This window comes from Gouania willdenowi, chromosome 10 (genome assembly GCF_900634775.1).
Source record: "Gouania willdenowi chromosome 10, fGouWil2.1, whole genome shotgun sequence".
Classification (NCBI taxonomy): Eukaryota; Metazoa; Chordata; class Actinopteri; order Blenniiformes; family Gobiesocidae; genus Gouania; species Gouania willdenowi.
The window spans coordinates 12,000,146-12,023,233 of record NC_041053.1 but is presented as its reverse complement, the minus strand read 5'-3'; the positions used below and the strand labels follow the sequence as shown (position 1 = coordinate 12,023,233).

General features: G+C 39.0%; 1 protein-coding gene across 1 annotated transcript in view; it reads left to right on the top strand.

Moving 5' to 3' along the window:
• ahnak (AHNAK nucleoprotein) overlaps positions 1-23,088 on the top strand; it is a 37,185-nt gene that overhangs the window by 12,471 nt on the left and 1,626 nt on the right. Inside the window, exons 6-8 of the mRNA XM_028459049.1 lie at positions 14-1,949; positions 2,301-2,636; positions 5,262-19,643. Coding sequence (XP_028314850.1) covers positions 14-1,949; positions 2,301-2,636; positions 5,262-19,643 — 16,654 coding nt within the window. The remainder of the gene's footprint in view (positions 1-13; positions 1,950-2,300; positions 2,637-5,261; positions 19,644-23,088) is intronic.

Genomic DNA, 23,088 nt, shown 5'->3' with positions numbered 1-23,088 from the left:
TTTTAAATTACAGAGTGGGGATGATGAGGACTATAAGAGAATATACTCAAAGAAGATCAAACCAAGGCTGAAGTCTGAGGACCTTGCTGAAGGAGTAGATGTTCGCACAGAAAGGCACAGCAGCACAAGCAGCGATGGGAGCACAATCACCACCATCACTCGTCGCATCACCACCTACACAGTGGATATGCCAAGTGGTATCAGTGAGCAACTTGAATTTTCAAGTCCTGAGTCTAAAAGGCTAAAGCATGACATGGGAGATGGCTCTCCTAGCAGAGTTTCTCATGCCAGCCTCTCGGGTAAAGTGGGTGGAGAAGAGGGGGTTTTTGAGACGAGTAATGTAACTGTCAATGTGCCACAAGTCAGCCCCACAAAGACAAGTTGGGGTGGTAGAAGTGGGAAAATGACCGTAAGAGATGGAGGAGGTAATTCTGAGATCAGAATAACAGGATCTGGTTTTGGAATGAAAGGAAGCAAGGACAATGAACACACCAGGGACAGTGGCGAGCCAGGTAGCGTTCAGTTTTCAGAAATGGAAATTACACGAGACAACACAAACCCTGACAGCCGATTTGAAGCAATTCCAGGGTCAGGACACATCTCAACTGATAATAATGGAGGGTCTATCAGTCTGCCTTTACCATCAAATACCGTGCAGTTATCCACTTCCACCACAAGCAGAACACAAGTAGGTTTTGACACCTCTTTAGTTGGGTTACCAAAAGGAAGTGTAACTGAAAGCATAACTCTGCCAGTGACAAAAAATAAAACAAGGCTTGCAGGGGATGGCACAGATTCTAATACTGAAAAACCTAGTAGGTGGATTGATGACACAAAGATTACAACAGGTAATGTTACATCTGGATATTCTTCAGTTGATCCTTCATTTGCAAATACAACCAATCAAAATGTTGACATAAACCTTCCCAAAGCAAATGTGACATTGAAAGCACCTAGTGTTGACATTAACTTACCAAACATTAACAAGTGTACTGGTGATGAGGTAAAACCTCCAAAACATGATGTAACAAATCTCAATTTAATAGGGACAAATTTGAAAAGGGATGGCCTAGAGTTAACTAGAGATTTACATGCACCAGCTGTTCATATCAAACCTTCAGGCATTGAGAGTAAAGGACCAAAAATGTCAGGTGGATTTAAACAGCCATCTCTTGGGTTTTCTGGTTCAGAGTTTGAGGGGCCTGATGTTAAGATGAACAAAGTGAAAAAAGCACCAGGACTTGACATCGAGGGGTCAGAAATTCACATTAGGCACAAAATTCCAATGCCAGATGTGGATGTTGATGGGAAAGGCCCCACAATGGAGGGTGATATTTGCCTAGTCACTCCAAAGATAAAAGGCGACATGACGGTTTCTGAGGTTCACTTAAAACATTCAGTTGACATTGATGTTTCAAAAGATGAAATTGATTTGCCAAAAATTGAAATGCAATCATTTGGCAATTCTGGATCAAATATTGAAAGGATGGATATTGATGTAAACCTCCCAAAAGTTGATACAGAAATAAAGCCACCACAAATGGAAATCAAGGGGCCAGGCATTAACATTGAATGCTCAAGTGGTAAGATAACGGAATCCAAAATTGGTTTACCAAAGATATCTGTTCCAGACCTTTCAGCCCCAAAGATAGGTGACATGAAAATACCAGGTGTTGACATTAAAGGTCCATCCACTGATGTAGAGGGACGAAAAGGAGGATTTGAAATGCCAAAAATCAAGATGCTATCTTTTGGCTTAAAAGGTAAAGAACTGGAGGGCCCAGACTTTGACATAAACTTGCCCAAAGTAAACATTGATTTGAAAGCATGTGATGTTGACAATAATGACAATGATTTGGACGTTAAACTCAAAGATCCTAAAGTTAAGGGAAAAGTTGATGTTTCACTTCCGAAAGGAGACATTGAAGGTCCAGAAGTTGACATTGAGGGTCCAGAAGTTGACATTGATGCCCCTACAAGAGGTTTTAAAATGCCCAAGGTTAGAATGCCAGCATTTGGCTTTTCAGGTGCAAGACTTGAAAGTCCAGATATTGATGTGGGCCTCTCAAGTGCTGATGTTGGCCTTACAACACCAGAACTGGACATAAAAGGAAGTGGTAGTCAGAGTGGAGAACTGAAAGGTGGTAAATTCCAGATGCCAAACATATCTCCATCCAAGATTTCCATACCAAATGCAGATTTGAATTTAAAAGGTTCAACATTTGAAGGTGGTTCACAGATAGAAGGTGACATGAAAGAACCAGATGTTGACATTATAAATTCATCTCTTGAAATTGAAGGACCAAAAGCTGGATTTGAAATGCCAAAAATCAAGATGCCATCTTTTGCCTTTAAAGGTCCAAAAACGGAGGGCTCAGATGTTGACATAAACTTGCCCAAAACAAATATAGATTTGAAAGCACCTGGTGTTGACATCAATACTTCATCCATTGACAATGAAGATCCAGATGCAAACCTAAAAGGACATACATTTAAAGTGCCATCCATTAAGGGACTTAAGATGCCTGACTTTGATACGAAACTCAAAGGTCTAAAGGTTCAGGGTGATGCAGATGTTTCACTTCCTGAATTTGAAGGAGACATCAAAGGTTCAGAGGTTGATTTTGAGGGACTCAGTGTGGAAATTGATCCCCCTAAAGGTGGCTTCAAAATGTCATCATTTGGTATTTCAAGTCCAGAATTGGAAGGGCCAGACATTGATGTAAACCTCCCAAAAGGTGACATTGACCTTGAAGCACCAGAGCTGGACATGAATAAACCAGAGATTAATATTGAGAGTCCAAGTGGCAAACTGAAAGGCTCAAAAATCCAGATGCCAAAAATATCAGGATCCAAAATGTTCATGCCAGAAATTAATTTGAAAATGCCTAAGATTGAAGGTGACATAAAAGTACCAGATGTTGACATTAAAGGTCCATCTCCTGATATTGAAGGACCAAAAGCTGGATTTGAAATACCAAAAATCAAGATACCATCTTTTGGCTTGAAAGATTCAAAATTGGAGGGCCCCAATGTTGACATAAACTTGCCCAAAGCAAATGTAGATTGGAAAGCACCTGATGTTGACATCAGTGCTCCAGCCATTGACATTAAAGGTCCAGATGCAAACCTAAAAGGACATACATTTAAATTGCCATCCATTAAGGGACTAAAGATGCCTGACTTTGATATGAAACTCAAAGGTCCAAAGGTTGAGGGCGATGCAGATGTTTCACTTCCTGAATTTAAAGGAGACAACAAAGGTTCAGAGGTTGATTTTGAGGGACTGTGTGTGGACAATGATGCCCCTAAAGGTGGCTTCAAAATGCCGTCATTTGATATTTCACTTCCAAAATTGGAAAGGCCAGACATTGATGTAAACCTCCCAAAAGGTGACATTGACCTTGAAGCACCAGAGCTGGACATCAAAAAACCCGAGATCGATGTTGAGTGTCCAAGTAGCAAGCTGATAGGCTCCAAATTCCAGATGGCAGAAATATCAGGACCCAAAATGTTCATGCCGGAAATTAATTTGAAAATGCCTAAGAATGAAGGTGATATAAGCTTATCAGCCCCTAAGATTGAAGGTGACATAAAAGTACCAGATGTTGACATTAAAAATTCATCTCTTGAAATTGAAGGACCAAAAGCTGGATTTGAAATGCCAAAAATCAAGATGCCATCTTTTGCCTTTAAAGGTCCAAAAACTGAGGGCTCAGATGTTGACATAAACTTGCCCAAAACAAATATAGATTTGAAAGCACCTGGTGTTGACATCAATACTTCATCCATTGACATTAAAGGTCCAGATGCAAACCTAAAAGGACATACATTTAAATTGCCATCCATTAAGGGACTAAAGATGCCTGACTTTGATATGAAACTCAAAGGTCCAAAGGTTGAGGGCGATGCAGATGTTTCACTTCCTGAATTTAAAGGAGACAACAAAGGTTCAGAGGTTGATTTTGAGGGACTCAGTGTGGAAATTGATGCCCCTAAAGGTGGCTTCAAAATGTCATCATTTGGTATTTCAAGTCCAGAATTTGAAGGGCCAGACATTGATGTAAACCTCTCAAAAGGTGACATTGACCTTGAAGCACAAGAGCTGGACATCAAAAAACCAGAGATTGATATTGAGAGTGGCAAGCTGAAAGGCTCCAAATTACAAATGGAAAAAATATCAGGACCCAAAATTGTCATGCCGGAATTTAATTTAAAAGTGCCAAAGAATGAAGGTGATATGAGCTTATCAGCCCCTAAGATTGAAGGTGAAATAAAAGTACCAGATGTTGATATTAAATGTCCATCTCCTGATCTTGAAGGACTACAAGCTGGATTTGAAATGCCAAAAATGAAGATACCATCTTTTGCCTTTAAAGATTCAAAATTGGAGGGCCCCAATGTTGACATAAACTTGCCCAAAGCAAATATAGATTGGAAAGCACCTGATGTTGACATCAGTGCTCAAGCCATTGACATTAAAGGTACTGATGCAAAAATGACAGATCCCAAGTTAAAAATGCCGAATATTGATGTTAATCTGAAAGGGTCAAAAGTAAAGGGACAATTTAAAGGCAAAGCACAGTTACCAGAATCTGAAGCACCAGATTTAACTCTTGATGTGCCGGAAATCGGCACAAAAAAGGCTAAATTCAAAATGCCAAAATTTGGATTCAAGGGTCCTAAAGCAAAGACACCTGAAACAATGCATGGTGACATTAATGTAAAAGGAAAGACTGGTACTCTTGAAGGGTTTGATGCTGATGTTGAGGTGACTAGCCCTAAATCAAAGGGATCCAAATTTAAAATGCCAAAATTTGGATTTAAAGGTTCAAAGGTTGATTTTCCTGAAGTTGACATTGATGCTCCTAAAACTGATAGTTCATTAAAAATGACACCGGGTAATATTGAAAGTCTTGATGCAAAAGTAAAAAAATCAAAAATTTCAAAGCCGGATGTGGACTTACAAATCAAAGGGCCCAAAATCAAGGGTGATGTTGATGTATCACCTCCAAATCTTAAAGGTGAAATTACAGTACCTGGATTGGGCGTTAAAGGATCTGACATTGATATTGAAAGCTCAAAAGTTGATATTGACGTGCCAAAAATCAAAATGCCATCATTTGACAATTCTAAAGTGGGAGGGCAGAACATTGATATGAATCTTCCAAAAGGTGATATTGACATCAAAGCACCAGAACTTGACATACAAGCACCTGCGATTGATATTCCCAAAGTTAAAGTTGAGATTGAGGGTCCAGATGTTGACATTGATGCCCCTAAAAGTGGTTTCAAAATGCCAAAATTTGGATTGTCAGGGCAAAAATTGGAAGGTCCAGATATTAATGTGAGCCTCCCAAAAGGTGATGTTGACATTAAAGCACCAGAAGTAGATCTAAAAGCACCAAAGATTGATATTGAGATTCCGAGTGGGAAGATCAAGGGGCCAAAGTTCCATATGCCTACAATGTCGATGCCAGATGTGGATGTTAATTTGAAAGGGTCCAAAATTAAAGGTGATATGAACCTTTCAGCCCCAAAGATAGAAGGTGACATTAATATACCAGATCTTGACATTCAAAGTCCATCCATTGATATTGAAGGACCAAAAGGAGGATTTGAAATGCCAAAAATCAAGATGCCATCTTTTGGCTTCAAAGGTCAAAAACTGGAGGGCCAAGATGTTGACATAAACTTGCCCAAAGCAAACATTGATTTCGAAGCACCTGATGTTGACATTGAAGGTCCAGATGCAAAATTGAGAGGACATACATTTAAAATACCAACCCTAAAAGGACCAACAATGCCCGATTTTGACATTAAACTCCAAGGTCCAAAAGTTAAGGGAGATTTGGATGTTTCAAGTCCCAAAGTTAAAGGTGACATCAAATGTCCAGAAGTTGAGATTGAGGGTCCAGATGTTGACATTGATGCTCCTAAAGGTGGTTTCAAAATGCCAAAGTTTAAAATGCCATCATTTGGAATGCCAGGGCAAAAATCGGAAAGTCCAGATATTGATGTGAGCCTCCCAAAAGGTGATGTTGACATTAAAGCACCAGAAGTAGATCTAAAAGCACCAAATATTGATATTGAGATTCCGAGTGGGAAGATCAAGGGGCCAAAGTTCCAAATGCCTAAAATGTCGATGCCAGATGTGGATGTTAATTTGAAAGGGTCCAAAATTAAAGGTGATATGAACCTTTCAGCCCCAAAGATAGAAGGTGACATTAATTTACCAGATCTTGACATTCAAAGTCCATCCATTGATATTGAAGGACCAAAAGGAGGATTTGAAATGCCAAAAATTAAAATGCCATCTTTTGGCATCAAAGGTCAAAAACTGGAGGGCCAAGATGTTGACATAAACTTGCCCAAAGCAAACATTGATTTCAAAGCACCTGATGTTGACATTGAAGGTCCAGATGCAAAACTGAAAGGACATACATTTAAAATACCAACCCTAAAAGGACCAACGATGCCCGATTTTGACATTAAACTCCAAGGTCCAAAAGTTAAGGGAGAATTGGATGTTTCACTTCCCAAAGTTAAAGGTGACTTCGGAGGTCCAGAAATTGAGATTAAGGGTCCAGATGTTGACATTGATGCTCCTAAAGGTGGTTTCAAAATGCCAAAGTTTAAAATGCCATCATTTGGAATGCCAGGGCAAAAATTGGAAGGTCCAGATATTGATGTGAGCCTCCCAAAAGGTGATATTGACATTAAAGCACCAGAAGTAGATCTAAAAGCACCAAATATTGATATTGAGATTCCAAGTGGGAAGATCAAGGGGCCAAAGTTCCATATGCCTAAAATGTCGATGCCAGATGTGGATGTTAATTTGAAAGGGTCCAAAATTAAAGGTGATATGAACCTTTCAGCCCCAAAGATAGAAGGTGACATTAATATACCAGATCTTGACATTCAAAGTCCATCCATTGATATTGAAAGACCAAAAGGAGGATTTGAAATGCCAAAAATTAAAATGCCATCTTTTGGCATCAAAGGTCAAAAACTGGAGGGCCAAGATGTTGACATAAACTTGCCCAAAGCAAACATTGATTTCAAAGCACCTGATGTTGACATTGAAGGTCCAGATGCACACCTGAAAGGACATACATTTAAAATACCAACCCTAAAAGGACCAACGATGCCCGATTTTGACATTAAACTCCAAGGTCCAAAAGTTAAGGGAGATTTGGATGTTTCACTTCCCAAAGTTAAAGGTGACTTCGGAGGTCCAGAAGTTGAGATTGAGGGTCCAGATTTTGACATTGATGCTCCTAAAGGTGGTTTCAAAATGCCAAAGTTTAAAATGCCATCATTTGGAATGCCAGGGAAAAAATTGGAAGGTCCAGATATTGATGTGAGCATCCCAAAAGGTCATGTTGACATTAAAACACCAGAAGTAGATCTAAAAGCACCAAAGATTGATATTGAGATTCCGAGTGGGAAGATCAAGGGGCCAAAGTTCCATATGCCTAAAATGTCGATGCCTGATGTGGATGTTAATTTGAAAGGGTCCAAAATTGAAGGTGATTTGAACCTTTCAACCCCAAAGATAGAAGGTGACATTAATATACCAGATCTTGACATTCAAAGTCCATCCATTGATATTGAAGGCCCAAAAGGAGGATTTGAAATGCCAAAAATTAAAATGCCATCTTTTGGCTTCAAAGGTCAAAAGCTGGAGGGCCAAGATGTTGACATAAACTTGCCCAAAGCAAACATTGATTTCAAAGCACCTGATGTTGACATTGAAGGTCCAGATGCACACCTGAAAGGACATACATTTAAAATACCAACCCTAAAAGGACCAACGATGCCCGATTTTGACATTAAACTCAAAGGTCCAAAAGTTAAGGGAGATTTGGATGTTTCACTTCCCAAAGTTAAAGGTGACTTCGGAGGTCCAGAAGTTGAGATTGAGGGTCCAGATATTGACATTGATGCTCCTAAAGGTGGTTTCAAAATGCCAAAGTTTAAAATGCCATCATTTGGAATGCCAGGGCAAAAATTGGAAGGTCCAGATATTGATGTGAGCCTCCCAAAAGGTGATGTTGACATTAAAGCACCAGAAGTAGATCTAAAAGCACCAAAGATTGATATTGAGATTCCGAGTGGGAAGATCAAGGGGCCAAAGTTCCATATGCCTAAAATGTCGATGCCAGATGTGGATGTTAATTTGAAAGGGTCCAAAATTAAAGGTGATATGAACCTTTCAGCCCCAAAGATAGAAGGTGACATTAATATACCAGATCTTGACATTCAAAGTCCATCCATTGATATTGAAGGACCAAAAGGAGGATTTGAAATGCCAAAAATTAAAATGCCATCTTTTGGCTTCAAAGGTGAAAAGCTAGAGGGCCAAGATGTTGACATAAACTTGCCCAAAGCAAAAATTGATTTCAAAGCACCTGATGTTGACATTGAAGGTCCAGATGCACACCTGAAAGGACATACATTTAAAATACCAACCCTAAAAGGACCAACAATGCCCGATTTTGACATTAAACTCAAAGGTCCAAAAGTTAAGGGAGATTTGGATGTTTCACTTCCCAAAGTTAAAGGTGACTTCGGAGGTCCAGAAGTTGAGATTGAGGGTCCAGATATTGACATTGATGCTCCTAAAGGTGGTTTCAAAATGCCAAAGTTTAAAATGCCATCATTTGGAATGCCAGCAAAAAAATTGGAAGGTCCAGATATTGATGTGAGCCTCCCAAAAGGTGATGTTGACATTAAAGCACCAGAAGTAGATCTAAAAGCACCAAAGATTGATATTGAGATTCCGAGTGGGAAGATCAAGGGGCCAAAGTTCCATATGCCTAAAATGTCGATGCCAGATGTGGATGTTAATTTGAAAGGGTCCAAAATTAAAGGTGATATGAACCTTTCAGCCCCAAAGATAGAAGGTGACATTAATATACCAGATCTTGACATTCAAAGTCCATCCATTGATATTGAAGGACCAAAAGGAGGATTTGAAATGCCAAAAATTAAAATGCCATCTTTTGGCTTCAAAGGTGAAAAGCTGGAGGGCCAAGATGTTGACATAAACTTGCCCAAAGCAAACATTGATTTCAAAGCACCTGATGTTGACATTGAAGGTCCAGATGCACACCTGAAAGGACATACATTTAAAATACCAACCCTAAAAGGACCAACGATGCCCGATTTTGACATTAAACTCAAAGGTCCAAAAGTTAAGGGAGATTTGGATGTTTCACTTCCCAAAGTTAAAGGTGACTTCGGAGGTCCAGAAGTTGAGATTGAGGGTCCAGATATTGACATTGATGCTCCTAAAGGTGGTTTCAAAATGCCAAAGTTTAAAATGCCATCATTTGGAATGCCAGGGAAAAAATTGGAAGGTCCAGATATTGATGTGAGCCTCCCAAAAGGTGATGTTGACATTAAAGCACCAGAAGTAGATCTAAAAGCACCAAAGATTGATATTGAGATTCCGAGTGGGAAGATCAAGGGGCCAAAGTTCCATATGCCTAAAATGTCGATGCCAGATGTGGATGTTAATTTGAAAGGGTCCAAAATTAAAGGTGATATGAACCTTTCAGCCCCAAAGATAGAAGGTGACATTAATATACCAGATCTTGACATTCAAAGTCCATCCATTGATATTGAAGGACCAAAAGGAGGATTTGAAATGCCAAAAATTAAAATGCCATCTTTTGGCTTCAAAGGTGAAAAGCTGGAGGGCCAAGATGTTGACATAAACTTGCCCAAAGCAAACATTGATTTCAAAGCACCTGATGTTGACATTGAAGGTCCAGATGCACACCTGAAAGGACATACATTTAAAATACCAACCCTAAAAGGACCAACGATGCCCGATTTTGACATTAAACTCAAAGGTCCAAAAGTTAAGGGAGATTTGGATGTTTCACTTCCCAAAGTTAAAGGTGACTTCGGAGGTCCAGAAGTTGAGATTGAGGGTCCAGATATTGACATTGATGCTCCTAAAGGTGGTTTCAAAATGCCAAAGTTTAAAATGCCATCATTTGGAATGCCAGCGAAAAAATTGGAAGGTCCAGATATTGATGTGAGCCTCCCAAAAGGTGATGTTGACATTAAAGCACCAGAAGTAGATCTAAAAGCACCAAAGATTGATATTGAGATTCCGAGTGGGAAGATCAAGGGGCCAAAGTTCCATATGCCTAAAATGTCGATGCCAGATGTGGATGTTAATTTGAAAGGGTCCAAAATTAAAGGTGATATGAACCTTTCAGCCCCAAAGATAGAAGGTGACATTAATATACCAGATCTTGACATTCAAAGTCCATCCATTGATATTGAAGGACCAAAAGGAGGATTTGAAATGCCAAAAATTAAAATGCCATCTTTTGGCTTCAAAGGTGAAAAGCTGGAGGGCCAAGATGTTGACATAAACTTGCCCAAAGCAAACATTGATTTCAAAGCACCTGATGTTGACATTGAAGGTCCAGATGCACACCTGAAAGGACATACATTTAAAATACCAACCCTAAAAGGACCAACGATGCCCGATTTTGACATTAAACTCAAAGGTCCAAAAGTTAAGGGAGATTTGGATGTTTCACTTCCCAAAGTTAAAGGTGACTTCGGAGGTCCAGAAGTTGAGATTGAGGGTCCAGATTTTGACATTGATGCTCCTAAAGGTGGTTTCAAAATGCCAAAGTTTAAAATGCCATCATTTGGTATGACAGGGAAAAAATTGGAAGGTCCAGATATTGATGTGAGCCTCCCAAAAGGTCATGTTGACATTAAAGCACCAGAAGTAGATCTAAAAGCACCAAAGATTGATATTGAGATTCCGAGTGGGAAGATCAAGGGGCCAAAGTTCCATATGCCTAAAATGTCGATGCCAGATGTGGATGTGAATTTGAAAGGGTCCAAAATTAAAGGTGATATGAACCTTTCAGCCCCAAAGATAGAAGGTGACATTAATATACCAGATCTTGACATTCAAAGTCCATCCATTGATATTGAAGGCCCAAAAGGAGGATTTGAAATGCCAAAAATTAAAATGCCATCTTTTGGCTTCAAAGGTGAAAAGCTGGAGGGCCAAGATGTTGACATAAACTTGCCCAAAGCAAACATTGATTTCAAAGCACCTGATGTTGACATTGAAGGTCCAGATGCACACCTGAAAGGACATACATTTAAAATACCAACCCTAAAAGGACCAACGATGCCCGATTTTGACATTAAACTCAAAGGTCCAAAAGTTAAGGGAGATTTGGATGTTTCACTTCCCAAAGTTAAAGGTGACTTCGGAGGTCCAGAAGTTGAGATTGAGGGTCCAGATTTTGACATTGATGCTCCTAAAGGTGGTTTCAAAATGCCAAAGTTTAAAATGCCATCATTTGGAATGCCAGGGAAAAAATTGGAAGGTCCAGATATTGATGTGAGCCTCCCAAAAGGTCATGTTGACATTAAAGCACCAGAAGTAGATCTAAAAGCACCAAAGATTGATATTGAGATTCCGAGTGGGAAGATCAAGGGGCCAAAGTTCCATATGCCTAAAATGTCGATGCCAGATGTGGATGTTAATTTGAAAGGGTCCAAAATTAAAGGTGATATGAACCTTTCAGCCCCAAAGATAGAAGGTGACATTAATATACCAGATCTTGACATTCAAAGTCCATCCATTGATATTGAAGGCCCAAAAGGAGGATTTGAAATGCCAAAAATTAAAATGCCATCTTTTGGCTTCAAAGGTGAAAAGCTGGAGGGCCAAGATGTTGACATAAACTTGCCCAAAGCAAACATTGATTTCAAAGCACCTGATGTTGACATTGAAGGTCCAGATGCACACCTGAAAGGACATACATTTAAAATACCAACCCTAAAAGGACCAACGATGCCCGATTTTGACATTAAACTCAAAGGTCCAAAAGTTAAGGGAGATTTGGATGTTTCACTTCCCAAAGTTAAAGGTGACTTCGGAGGTCCAGAAGTTGAGATTGAGGGTCCAGATTTTGACATTGATGCTCCTAAAGGTGGTTTCAAAATGCCAAAGTTTAAAATGCCATCATTTGGAATGCCAGGGAAAAAATTGGAAGGTCCAGATATTGATGTGAGCCTCCCAAAAGGTGATGTTGACATTAAAGCACCAGAAGTAGATCTAAAAGCACCAAAGATTGATATTGAGATTCCGAGTGGGAAGATCAAGGGGCCAAAGTTCCATATGCCTAAAATGTCGATGCCAGATGTGGATGTGAATTTGAAAGGGTCCAAAATTAAAGGTGATATGAACCTTTCAGCCCCAAAGATAGAAGGTGACATTAATATACCAGATCTTGACATTCAAAGTCCATCCATTGATATTGAAGGCCCAAAAGGAGGATTTGAAATGCCAAAAATTAAAATGCCATCTTTTGGCTTCAAAGGTGAAAAGCTGGAGGGCCAAGATGTTGACATAAACTTGCCCAAAGCAAACATTGATTTCAAAGCACCTGATGTTGACATTGAAGGTCCAGATGCACACCTGAAAGGACATACATTTAAAATACCAACCCTAAAAGGACCAACAATGCCCGATTTTGACATTAAACTCAAAGGTCCAAAAGTTAAGGGAGATTTGGATGTTTCACTTCCCAAAGTTAAAGGTGACTTCGGAGGTCCAGAAGTTGAGATTGAGGGTCCAGATTTTGACATTGATGCTCCTAAAGGTGGTTTCAAAATGCCAAAGTTTAAAATGCCATCATTTGGAATGCCAGGGAAAAAATTGGAAGGTCCAGATATTGATGTGAGCCTCCCAAAAGGTGATGTTGACATTAAAGCACCAGAAGTAGATCTAAAAGCACCAAAGATTGATATTGAGATTCCGAGTGGGAAGATCAAGGGGCCAAAGTTCCATATGCCTAAAATGTCGATGCCAGATGTGGATGTTAATTTGAAAGGGTCCAAAATTAAAGGTGATATGAACCTTTCAGCCCCAAAGATAGAAGGTGACATTAATATACCAGATCTTGACATTCAAAGTCCATCCATTGATATTGAAGGCCCAAAAGGAGGATTTGAAATGCCAAAAATTAAAATGCCATCTTTTGGCTTCAAAGGTGAAAAGCTGGAGGGCCAAGATGTTGACATAAACTTGCCCAAAGCAAACATTGATTTCAAAGCACCTGATGTTGACATTGAAGGTCCAGATGCACACCTGAAAGGACATACATTTAAAATACCAACCCTAAAAGGACCAACAATGCCCGATTTTGACATTAAACTCAAAGGTCCAAAAGTTAAGGGAGATTTGGATGTTTCACTTCCCAAAGTTAAAGGTGACTTCGGAGGTCCAGAAGTTGAGATTGAGGGTCCAGATTTTGACATTGATGCTCCTAAAGGTGGTTTCAAAATGCCAAAGTTTAAAATGCCATCATTTGGAATGCCAGGGAAAAAATTGGAAGGTCCAGATATTGATGTGAGCCTCCCAAAAGGTCATGTTGACATTAAAGCACCAGAAGTAGATCTAAAAGCACCAAAGATTGATATTGAGATTCCGAGTGGGAAGATCAAGGGGCCAAAGTTCCATATGCCTAAAATGTCGATGCCAGATGTGGATGTTAATTTGAAAGGGTCCAAAATTAAAGGTGATATGAACCTTTCAGCCCCAAAGATAAAAGGTGACATTAATATACCAGATCTTGACATTCAAAGTCCATCCATTGATATTGAAGGCCCAAAAGGAGGATTTGAAATGCCAAAAATTAAAATGCCATCTTTTGGCTTCAAAGGTGAAAAGCTGGAGGGCCAAGATGTTGACATAAACTTGCCCAAAGCAAACATTGATTTCAAAGCACCTGATGTCGACATTGAAGGTCCAGATGCACACCTGAAAGGACATACATTTAAAATACCAACCCTAAAAGGACCAACGATGCCCGATTTTGACATTAAACTCAAAGGTCCAAAAGTTAAGGGAGATTTGGATGTTTCACTTCCCAAAGTTAAAGGTGACTTCGGAAGTCCAGAAGTTGAGATTGAGGGTCCAGATTTTGACATTGATGCTCCTAAAGGTGGTTTCAAAATGCCAAAGTTTAAAATGCCATCATTTGGAATGACAGGGAAAAAATTGGAAGGTCCAGATATTGATGTGAGCCTCCCAAAAGGTCATGTTGACATTAAAGCACCAGAAGTAGATCTAAAAGCACCAAAGATTGATATTGAGATTCCGAGTGGGAAGATCAAGGGGCCAAAGTTCCATATGCCTAAAATGTCGATGCCAGATGTGGATGTTAATTTGAAAGGGTCCAAAATTAAAGGTGATATGAACCTTTCAGCCCCAAAGATAAAAGGTGACATTAATATACCAGATCTTGACATTCAAAGTCCATCCATTGATATTGAAGGCCCAAAAGGAGGATTTGAAATGCCAAAAATTAAAATGCCATCTTTTGGCTTCAAAGGTGAAAAGCTGGAGGGCCAAGATGTTGACATAAACTTGCCCAAAGCAAACATTGATTTCAAAGCACCTGATGTCGACATTGAAGGTCCAGATGCACACCTGAAAGGACATACATTTAAAATACCAACCCTAAAAGGACCAACGATGCCCGATTTTGACATTAAACTCAAAGGTCCAAAAGTTAAGGGAGATTTGGATGTTTCACTTCCCAAAGTTAAAGGTGACTTCGGAGGTCCAGAAGTTGAGATTGAGGGTCCAGATTTTGACATTGATGCTCCTAAAGGTGGTTTCAAAATGCCAAAGTTTAAAATGCCATCATTTGGAATGACAGGGAAAAAATTGGAAGGTCCAGATATTGATGTGAGCCTCCCAAAAGGTCATGTTAACATTAAAGCACCAGAAGTAGATCTAAAAGCACCAAAGATTGATATTGAGATTCCGAGTGGGAAGATCAAGGGGCCAAAGTTCCATATGCCTAAAATGTCGATGCCTGATGTGGATGTTAATTTGAAAGGTTCCAAAATTAAAGGTGATATGAACCTTTCAACCCCAAAGATAAAAGGTGACATTAATATACCAGATCTTGACATTCAAAGTCCATCCATTGATATTAAAGGCCCAAAAGGAGGATTTGAAATGCCAAAAATTAAAATGCCATCTTTTGGCTTCAAAGGTGAAAAGCTGGAGGGCCAAGATGTTGACATAAACTTGCCCAAAGCAAACATTGATTTCAAAGCACCTGATGTTGACATTGAAGGTCCAGATGCACACCTGAAAGGACATACATTTAAAATACCAACCCTAAAAGGACCAACGATGCCCGATTTTGACATTAAACTCAAAGGTCCAAAAGTTAAGGGAGATTTGGATGTTTCACTTCCCAAAGTTAAAGGTGACTTCGGAGGTCCAGAAGTTGAGATTGAGGGTCCAGATATTGACATTGATGCTCCTAAAGGTGGTTTCAAAATGCCAAAGTTTAAAATGCCATCATTTGGAATGCCAGGGAAAAAATTGGAAGGTCCAGATATTGATGTGAGCCTCCCAAAAGGTCATGTTGACATTAAAGCACCAGAAGTAGATCTAAAAGCACCAAAGATTGATATTGAGATTCCGAGTGGGAAGATCAAGGGGCCAAAGTTCCATATGCCTAAAATGTCGATGCCTGATGTGGATGTTAATTTGAAAGGGTCCAAAATTAAAGGTGATATGAACCTTTCAGCCCCAAAGATAGAAGGTGACATTAATATACCAGATCTTGACATTCAAAGTCCATCCATTGACATTGAAGTCCCAAAAGGAGGATTTGAAATGCCAAAAATCAAAATGCCATCTTTTGGCTTCAAAGGTGAAAAGCTGGAGGGCCAAGATGTTGACATAAACTTGCCCAAAGCAAACATTGATTTCAAAGCACCTGATGTTGACATTGAAGGTCCAGATGCACACCTGAAAGGACATACATTTAAAATACCAACCCTAAAAGGACCAACGATGCCCGATTTTGACATTAAACTCAAAGGTCCAAAAGTTAAGGGAGATTTGGATGTTTCACTTCCCAAAGTTAAAGGTGACTTCGGAGGTCCAGAAGTTGAGATTGAGGGTCCAGATATTGACATTGATGCTCCTAAAGGTGGTTTCAAAATGCCAAAGTTTAAAATGCCATCATTTGGAATGCCAGGGCAAAAATTGGAAGGTCCAGATATTGATGTGAGCCTCCCAAAAGGTGATGTTGACATTAAAGCACCAGAAGTAGATCTAAAAGCACCAAAGATTGATATTGAGATTCCGAGTGGGAAGATCAAGGGGCCAAAGTTCCATATGCCTAAAATGTCGATGCCAGATGTGGATGTTAACTTGAAAGGGTCCAAAATTAAAGGTGATATGAACCTTTCAGCCCCAAAGATAGAAGGTGACATTAATATACCAGATCTTGACATTCAAAGTCCATCCATTGATATTGAAGGACCAAAAGGAGGATTTGAAATGCCAAAAATTAAAATGCCATCTTTTGGCTTCAAAGGTGAAAAGCTGGAGGGCCAAGATGTTGACATAAACTTGCCCAAAGCAAAAATTGATTTCAAAGCACCTGATGTTGACATTGAAGGTCCAGATGCACACCTGAAAGGACATACATTTAAAATACCAACCCTAAAAGGACCAACGATGCCCGATTTTGACATTAAACTCAAAGGTCCAAAAGTTAAGGGAGATTTGGATGTTTCACTTCCCAAAGTTAAAGGTGACTTCGGAGGTCCAGAAGTTGAGATTGAGGGTCCAGATATTGACATTGATGCTCCTAAAGGTGGTTTCAAAATGCCAAAGTTTAAAATGCCATCATTTGGAATGACAGGGAAAAAATTGGAAGGTCCAGATATTGATGTGAGCCTCCCAAAAGGTGATGTTGACATTAAAGCACCAGAAGTAGATCTAAAAGCACCAAAGATTGATATTGAGATTCCGAGTGGGAAGATCAAGGGGCCAAAGTTCCATATGCCTAAAATGTCGATGCCTGATGTGGATGTTAATTTGAAAGGGTCCAAAATTAAAGGTGATATGAACCTTTCAGCCCCAAAGATAGAAGGTGACATTAATATACCAGATCTTGACATTCAAAGTCCATCCATTGATATTGAAGGACCAAAAGGAGGATTTGAAATGCCAAAAATTAAAATGCCATCTTTTGGCTTCAAAGGTGAAAAGCTGGAGGGCCAAGATGTTGACATAAACTTGCCCAAAGCAAACATTGATTTCAAAGCACCTGATGTTGACATTGAAGGTCCAGATGCACACCTGAAAGGACATACATTTAAAATACCAACCCTAAAAGGACCAACGATGCCCGATTTTGACATTAAACTCAAAGGTCCAAAAGTTAAGGGAGATTTGGATGTTTCACTTCCCAAAGTTAAAGGTGACTTCGGAGGTCCAGAAGTTGAGATTGAGGGTCCAGATATTGACATTGATGCTCCTAAAGGTGGTTTCAAAATGCCAAAGTTTAAAATGCCATCATTTGGAATGCCAGGGCAAAAATTGGAAGGTCCAGATATTGATGTGAGCCTCCCAAAAGGTCATGTTGACATTAAAGCACCAGAAGTAGATCTAAAAGCACCAAAGATTGATATTGAGATTCCGAGTGGGAAGATCAAGGGGCCAAAGTTCCATATGCCTAAAATGTCGATGCCAGATGTGGATGTTAATTTGAAAGGGTCCAAAATTAAAGGTGATATGAACCTTTCAGCCCCAAAGATAGAAGGTGACATTAATATACCAGATCTTGACATTCAAAGTCCATCCATTGATATTGAAGGCCCAAAAGGAGGATTTGAAATGCCAAAAATTAAAATGCCATCTTTTGGCTTCAAAGGTGAAAAGCTGGAGGGCCAAGATGTTGACATAAACTTGCCCAAAGCAAACATTGATTTCAAAGCACCTGATGTTGACATTGAAGGTCCAGATGCACACCTGAAAGGACATACATTTAAAATACCAACCCTAAAAGGACCAACGATGCCCGATTTTGACATTAAACTCAAAGGTCCAAAAGTTAAGGGAGATTTGGATGTTTCACTTCCTAAAGTTAAAGGTGACTTCGGAGGTCCAGAAGTTGAGATTGAGGGTCCAGATTTTGACATTGATGCTCCTAAAGGTGGTTTCAAAATGCCAAAGTTTAAAATGCCATCATTTGGAATGCCAGGGAAAAAATTGGAAGGTCCAGATATTGATGTGAGCCTCCCAAAAGGTCATGTTGACATTAAAGCACCAGAAGTAGATCTAAAAGCACCAAAGATTGATATTGAGATTCCGAGTGGGAAGATCAAGGGGCCAAAGTTCCATATGCCTAAAATGTCGATGCCAGATGTGGATGTTAATTTGAAAGGGTCCAAAATTAAAGGTGATATGAACCTTTCAGCCCCAAAGATAGAAGGTGACATTAATATACCAGATCTTGACATTCAAAGTCCATCCATTGATATTGAAGGCCCAAAAGGAGGATTTGAAATGCCAAAAATTAAAATGCCATCTTTTGGCTTCAAAGGTGAAAAGCTGGAGGGCCAAGATGTTGATATAAACTTGCCCAAAGCAAACATTGATTTCAAAGCACCTGATGTTGACATTGAAGGTCCAGATGCACACCTGAAAGGACATACATTTAAAATACCAACCCTAAAAGGACCAACGATGCCCGATTTTGACATTAAACTCAAAGGTCCAAAAGTTAAGGGAGATTTGGATGTTTCACTTCCCAAAGTTAAAGGTGACTTCGGAGGTCCAGAAGTTGAGATTGAGGGTCCAGATTTTGACATTGATGCTCCTAAAGGTGGTTTCAAAATGCCAAAGTTTAAAATGCCATCATTTGGAATGCCAGGGCAAAAATTGGAAGGTCCAGATATTGATGTGAGCCTCCCAAAAGGTCATGTTGACATTAAAGCACCAGAAGTAGATCTAAAAGCACCAAAGATCGATATTGAGATTCCGAGTGGGAAGATCAAGGGGCCAAAGTTCCATATGCCTAAAATGTCGATGCCAGATGTGGATGTTAATTTGAAAGGGTCCAAAATTAAAGGTGATATGAACCTTTCAGCCCCAAAGATAGAAGGTGACATTAATATACCAGATCTTGACATTCAAAGTCCATCCATTGATATTGAAGGACCAAAAGGAGGATTTGAAATTCCAAAAATCAAGATGCCATCTTTTGGCTTCAAAGCTCCAAAACTGGAGGGCCAAGATGTTGACATAAACTTGCCCAAAGCAAACATTGATTTAAAAGCACCTGATGTTGACATTGAAGGTCCAGATGCAAAACTGAAAGGACATACATTTAAAATACCAACCCTAAAAGGACCAACGATGCCCGATTTTGACATTAAACTCAAAGGTCCAAAAGTTAAGGGAGATTTGGATGTTTCAAGTCCCAAAGTTAAAGGTGACATCAGAGGTCCAGAAGTTGAGATTGAGGTTCCAGATGTTGACATTGATGCTCCTAAAGGTGGTTTCAAAATGCCAAAGTTTAAAATGCCATCATTTGTAATGTCAGGGCAAAAATTGGAAGGTCCAGATATTGATCTGAACCTCCCAAAAGGTGATATTGACATCAAAGCACCAGAACTGGACATGAAGGGACCCAAGATTGATATTGAAAGTCTTAGTGGTAACATCAAAAGCCCCAAAATCCAGATGCCAAACATATCGGGACCCAGGATATCCATGCCAGATGTAGATTTTAATTTGAAAGGGTCCAAAAATGAAGGTGATATGAACCTTTCAGCACCAAAAATAGAAGGTGACATGAAAGTACCAGATGTTGATATTAAAGTTCCATCCATTGATTTTGGATCATTTTCTTACTCAGAAGGAGATCTTAAAGGTCCAAAAGGTGGCATTTCTCTCGACCTAGAAAAAACTGGAGTTAAATTTCCTAAATTTAAGGGTCCCAGATTTGATATGAAGTTTCCCAAAGGCGAAGGTTCAGAGTTGATTACTACGTTACCAAAGGGTGGTTTGGGAGTCAGTACTGTCAAAGCAGATCTGACTTTACCAGATACTGAGGCAAGTCTTAATACCCCGGACATGGATGTGACTGTAAAAGGAAAAAAAGGAAAGTTTAAACTTCCTAAAGTAAAGTCAAAGCGGCCCGATGCAAATTTGGATTTTGCTCCAATTGGTTTGAATGCAGAGGCTTCCGGTGTTCATCTCAAAGGAACAAAAGGCAAAAAATCACGTTTTGGGAAGCTACATTTTCCTGATGTTGAATTAGATATAAAATCTCCAAAAGTAAAAAGTAATGAATCACTGGACATGGACTTGCCATCTATGAGTTTGACCTCTACTGGTTCTGGCACTGGTAGTGGAAGTGTTCAATATGGTGCCCCAGGTATTACATTGAAAGTCCCTGGAGCACGTGCAAAGGTTGGAGCAGAATTAAATGCTAATCTGTCAGAGGGAAGTCTCCAATACCCACATAGTTCAATATCCTTTCCTAAACTAAAAATACCCAAATTTGCTGGTGTTCTCCCTCAAGGACAAATTGATTCAGCCAGTGGAAGCATAGACCTACAGTCTCCATCGCTGAGTTATCAAGTCAGTCCACCTCATGTTAAAGTCTCAAGTCCAGAAATAAGCCAGAGTGAAGGCAAAGTAAAAGTGAAGATGACAAAATTATTTGGCAAATCCAAAGCAAAGGGCAGCAGTGCAGGTGATCTTCGTGGGCCAGAAACTGAGTTCAGTTCTAATAGAGGATTGGGTGACCCAGGGGTGAGCGTCTCGGCTAAAAGCAAATCGGCCTCATTAGATTTATTCAAAACATCAAGACATCCATCTTCTTCCATCAGTGATGAGGGACTGCATGGTGTTCATTCCACTTCATCTCATTTAGAAGCTGAAAGTGTAGACATTTCATTAGACATGGGAGAAGGCAAGGGCAAAGGAAAGAAAGGCAAGTTGAAGTTTGGTACATTTGGAGGTTTTGGTTCAAAGTCAAAAGGCTCGTACGAAGTGACACTAGGAGATGACAGTCAAGCAAGTGTAGAAGGGAGTGCGGGTGTGTCTCAGTCCTCAAAAAAAACCAGACTATCTTCATCCTCTAGCAATGACAGTGGAACAAAGGCTGCTCTCAAGTTCCCAAAGGTGGAATTTTCTGTTTCACCAAATAAGTGATTTTTGAATGAATTATATTCAATCCTGAATAACATATGCACAACTTCACATATTTTTTAAATATACAAAACTAAAAATGTCCTTTAGACTGTAGAGAACAAACACAGCCTTCTCTATTTGTCTAGGATTTTTTTTTATTTTTTAAATGAGTCATCGATAAATGAGAGCTTAAGATTGTGTAAAATCCCTTTTGAAATGTAAATAAGATAAATTTGTATTATATTAAATATTGTCTTTTTTGTACATAGATCAGATTTATTGAAATTGTGCCATCTCACAAAATTCTGAGTTTGCTATTGTGTCACATTGCCTATAGAATGACTATTCAGAATTATGTGGTATATTTCTATCGATCGTTCTATTGCTGATAGTTAAAGAGAAGGAACCTTTACAAATATTCACATATAAACAGTTACAGGTTTTTGCGCAAATAAAATATTTTTTTTTCAAACCTTTATATTATGTAAGCAGTGTGGAAAACTATTAACGCAACATAGAACTGGCAACTTGTATCACATCACATTCTACAGAGTGATTCTGTTGTGTGTATATACCATAATTGCAAAGACAATCATTGTTTGGAAATATGATCAAGTGCTATTTGTACTTGTGCAAGCGTTTTCCTAATTTCTGTCATTTACAACAAATTTTTCCTTTTATCTATTTTGCTTTCTAAAAAATACTATGTTTTTAACAGATAAGTTCTACATTCATGTCAGTGTCTCCTTGTTGACCTTATTGCTTACGTTAATGATGCTTAAATAAACAGTTACTTCATTGTCTTTTTTTTTCATTTCCACAAACATGTTTTTATTGTCAGAATGAACAGATATTATGGAGAATAATTTTTTGGGTTATTTTTTCTGTGCAACTAACAAAATAAAATATTTCTAAGGATTATGTTTTGTGTATGGCAAGTTTTTTTATGTTTATATTTAGAAGATGGAGAAATACAGACTTATTGCAAAAACTGAGGGTATGCATTATTGATATATTTTGTTTGCTTGCAGTGTATTAATACCCAATGGTACATGATGTTTAGATGCTCATATCTTATAACAGAAATAATATTGCTATCACCTTTGACTTTTGATTTTTAGATTTTTCCTAACCACTCCACATATATGCATACCTGTCAAGTTTTGGATTTGTAAATAAGGGACAATTTCAGGCGACCGCTAGTAGACGTCCCACCACCCCAACCAAGCTCCAGAATTTCTTATATTTTAAGACAAGTGTACAAGAATTCTAAAATACCCACTTTTCAACCACTTACTAAATACAATTATGTGATTAGAATCTGGTAGACCTACCTTTGTTGACAAGTATATACAAGTCCACACATTGCATATTTATTTATTTTCATTACATATTTTCTTATAATTTCTCATGCTCACTCATGTGGTTCTCTGGTATTCACTAATGACTTATTATTCAGATGTGTTACAGACTTTACATTCTTTAACACTTTTTGAAAGGACTGTATATTTGCGGCGCTTATGATTGGCTGATTTTTCATGTTGCTTTACATCGTTCCTTCCCCGTGGAGACGCTAAAATCTCAGTTATTAATCTAACAGAATGTGTAATTGTGTCCCATCCTCCTGCTCTTTAGGAAGATAAACTCTGTCACATTTCACAACGTATTTATATGAGTTCTTTGTTTTTTTTGCCGGAATGTCTTCATTCATTCATCTCTCTTCTGAGTTGTTTCCGGGTTTTTTGCCGCTGTCAGCACTAATCTCGCGAGAACTGCCACTCAGGCCATTTCAGGTGCAGTTCTCGTGAGGCTAGTGACAGCGTTCAGTTTAGTAAGGCATCTTTTAATTATTATTACATTAAAATACGGGATATTTACGGGAAAATACTAATACGGGAAGATGGCGAGAAAGAGGGGTAAAATACGGGAGTTTCCTGGCCAAAACGGGATACTTGACAGGTATGTATATGTCCTGGATACAACAGTCAGCAAATAGAATGTCTGAAAATCGACAGTTCTTATCGGAGTTAAAGTATCCAATAGTCAATGTATAAAGAAAA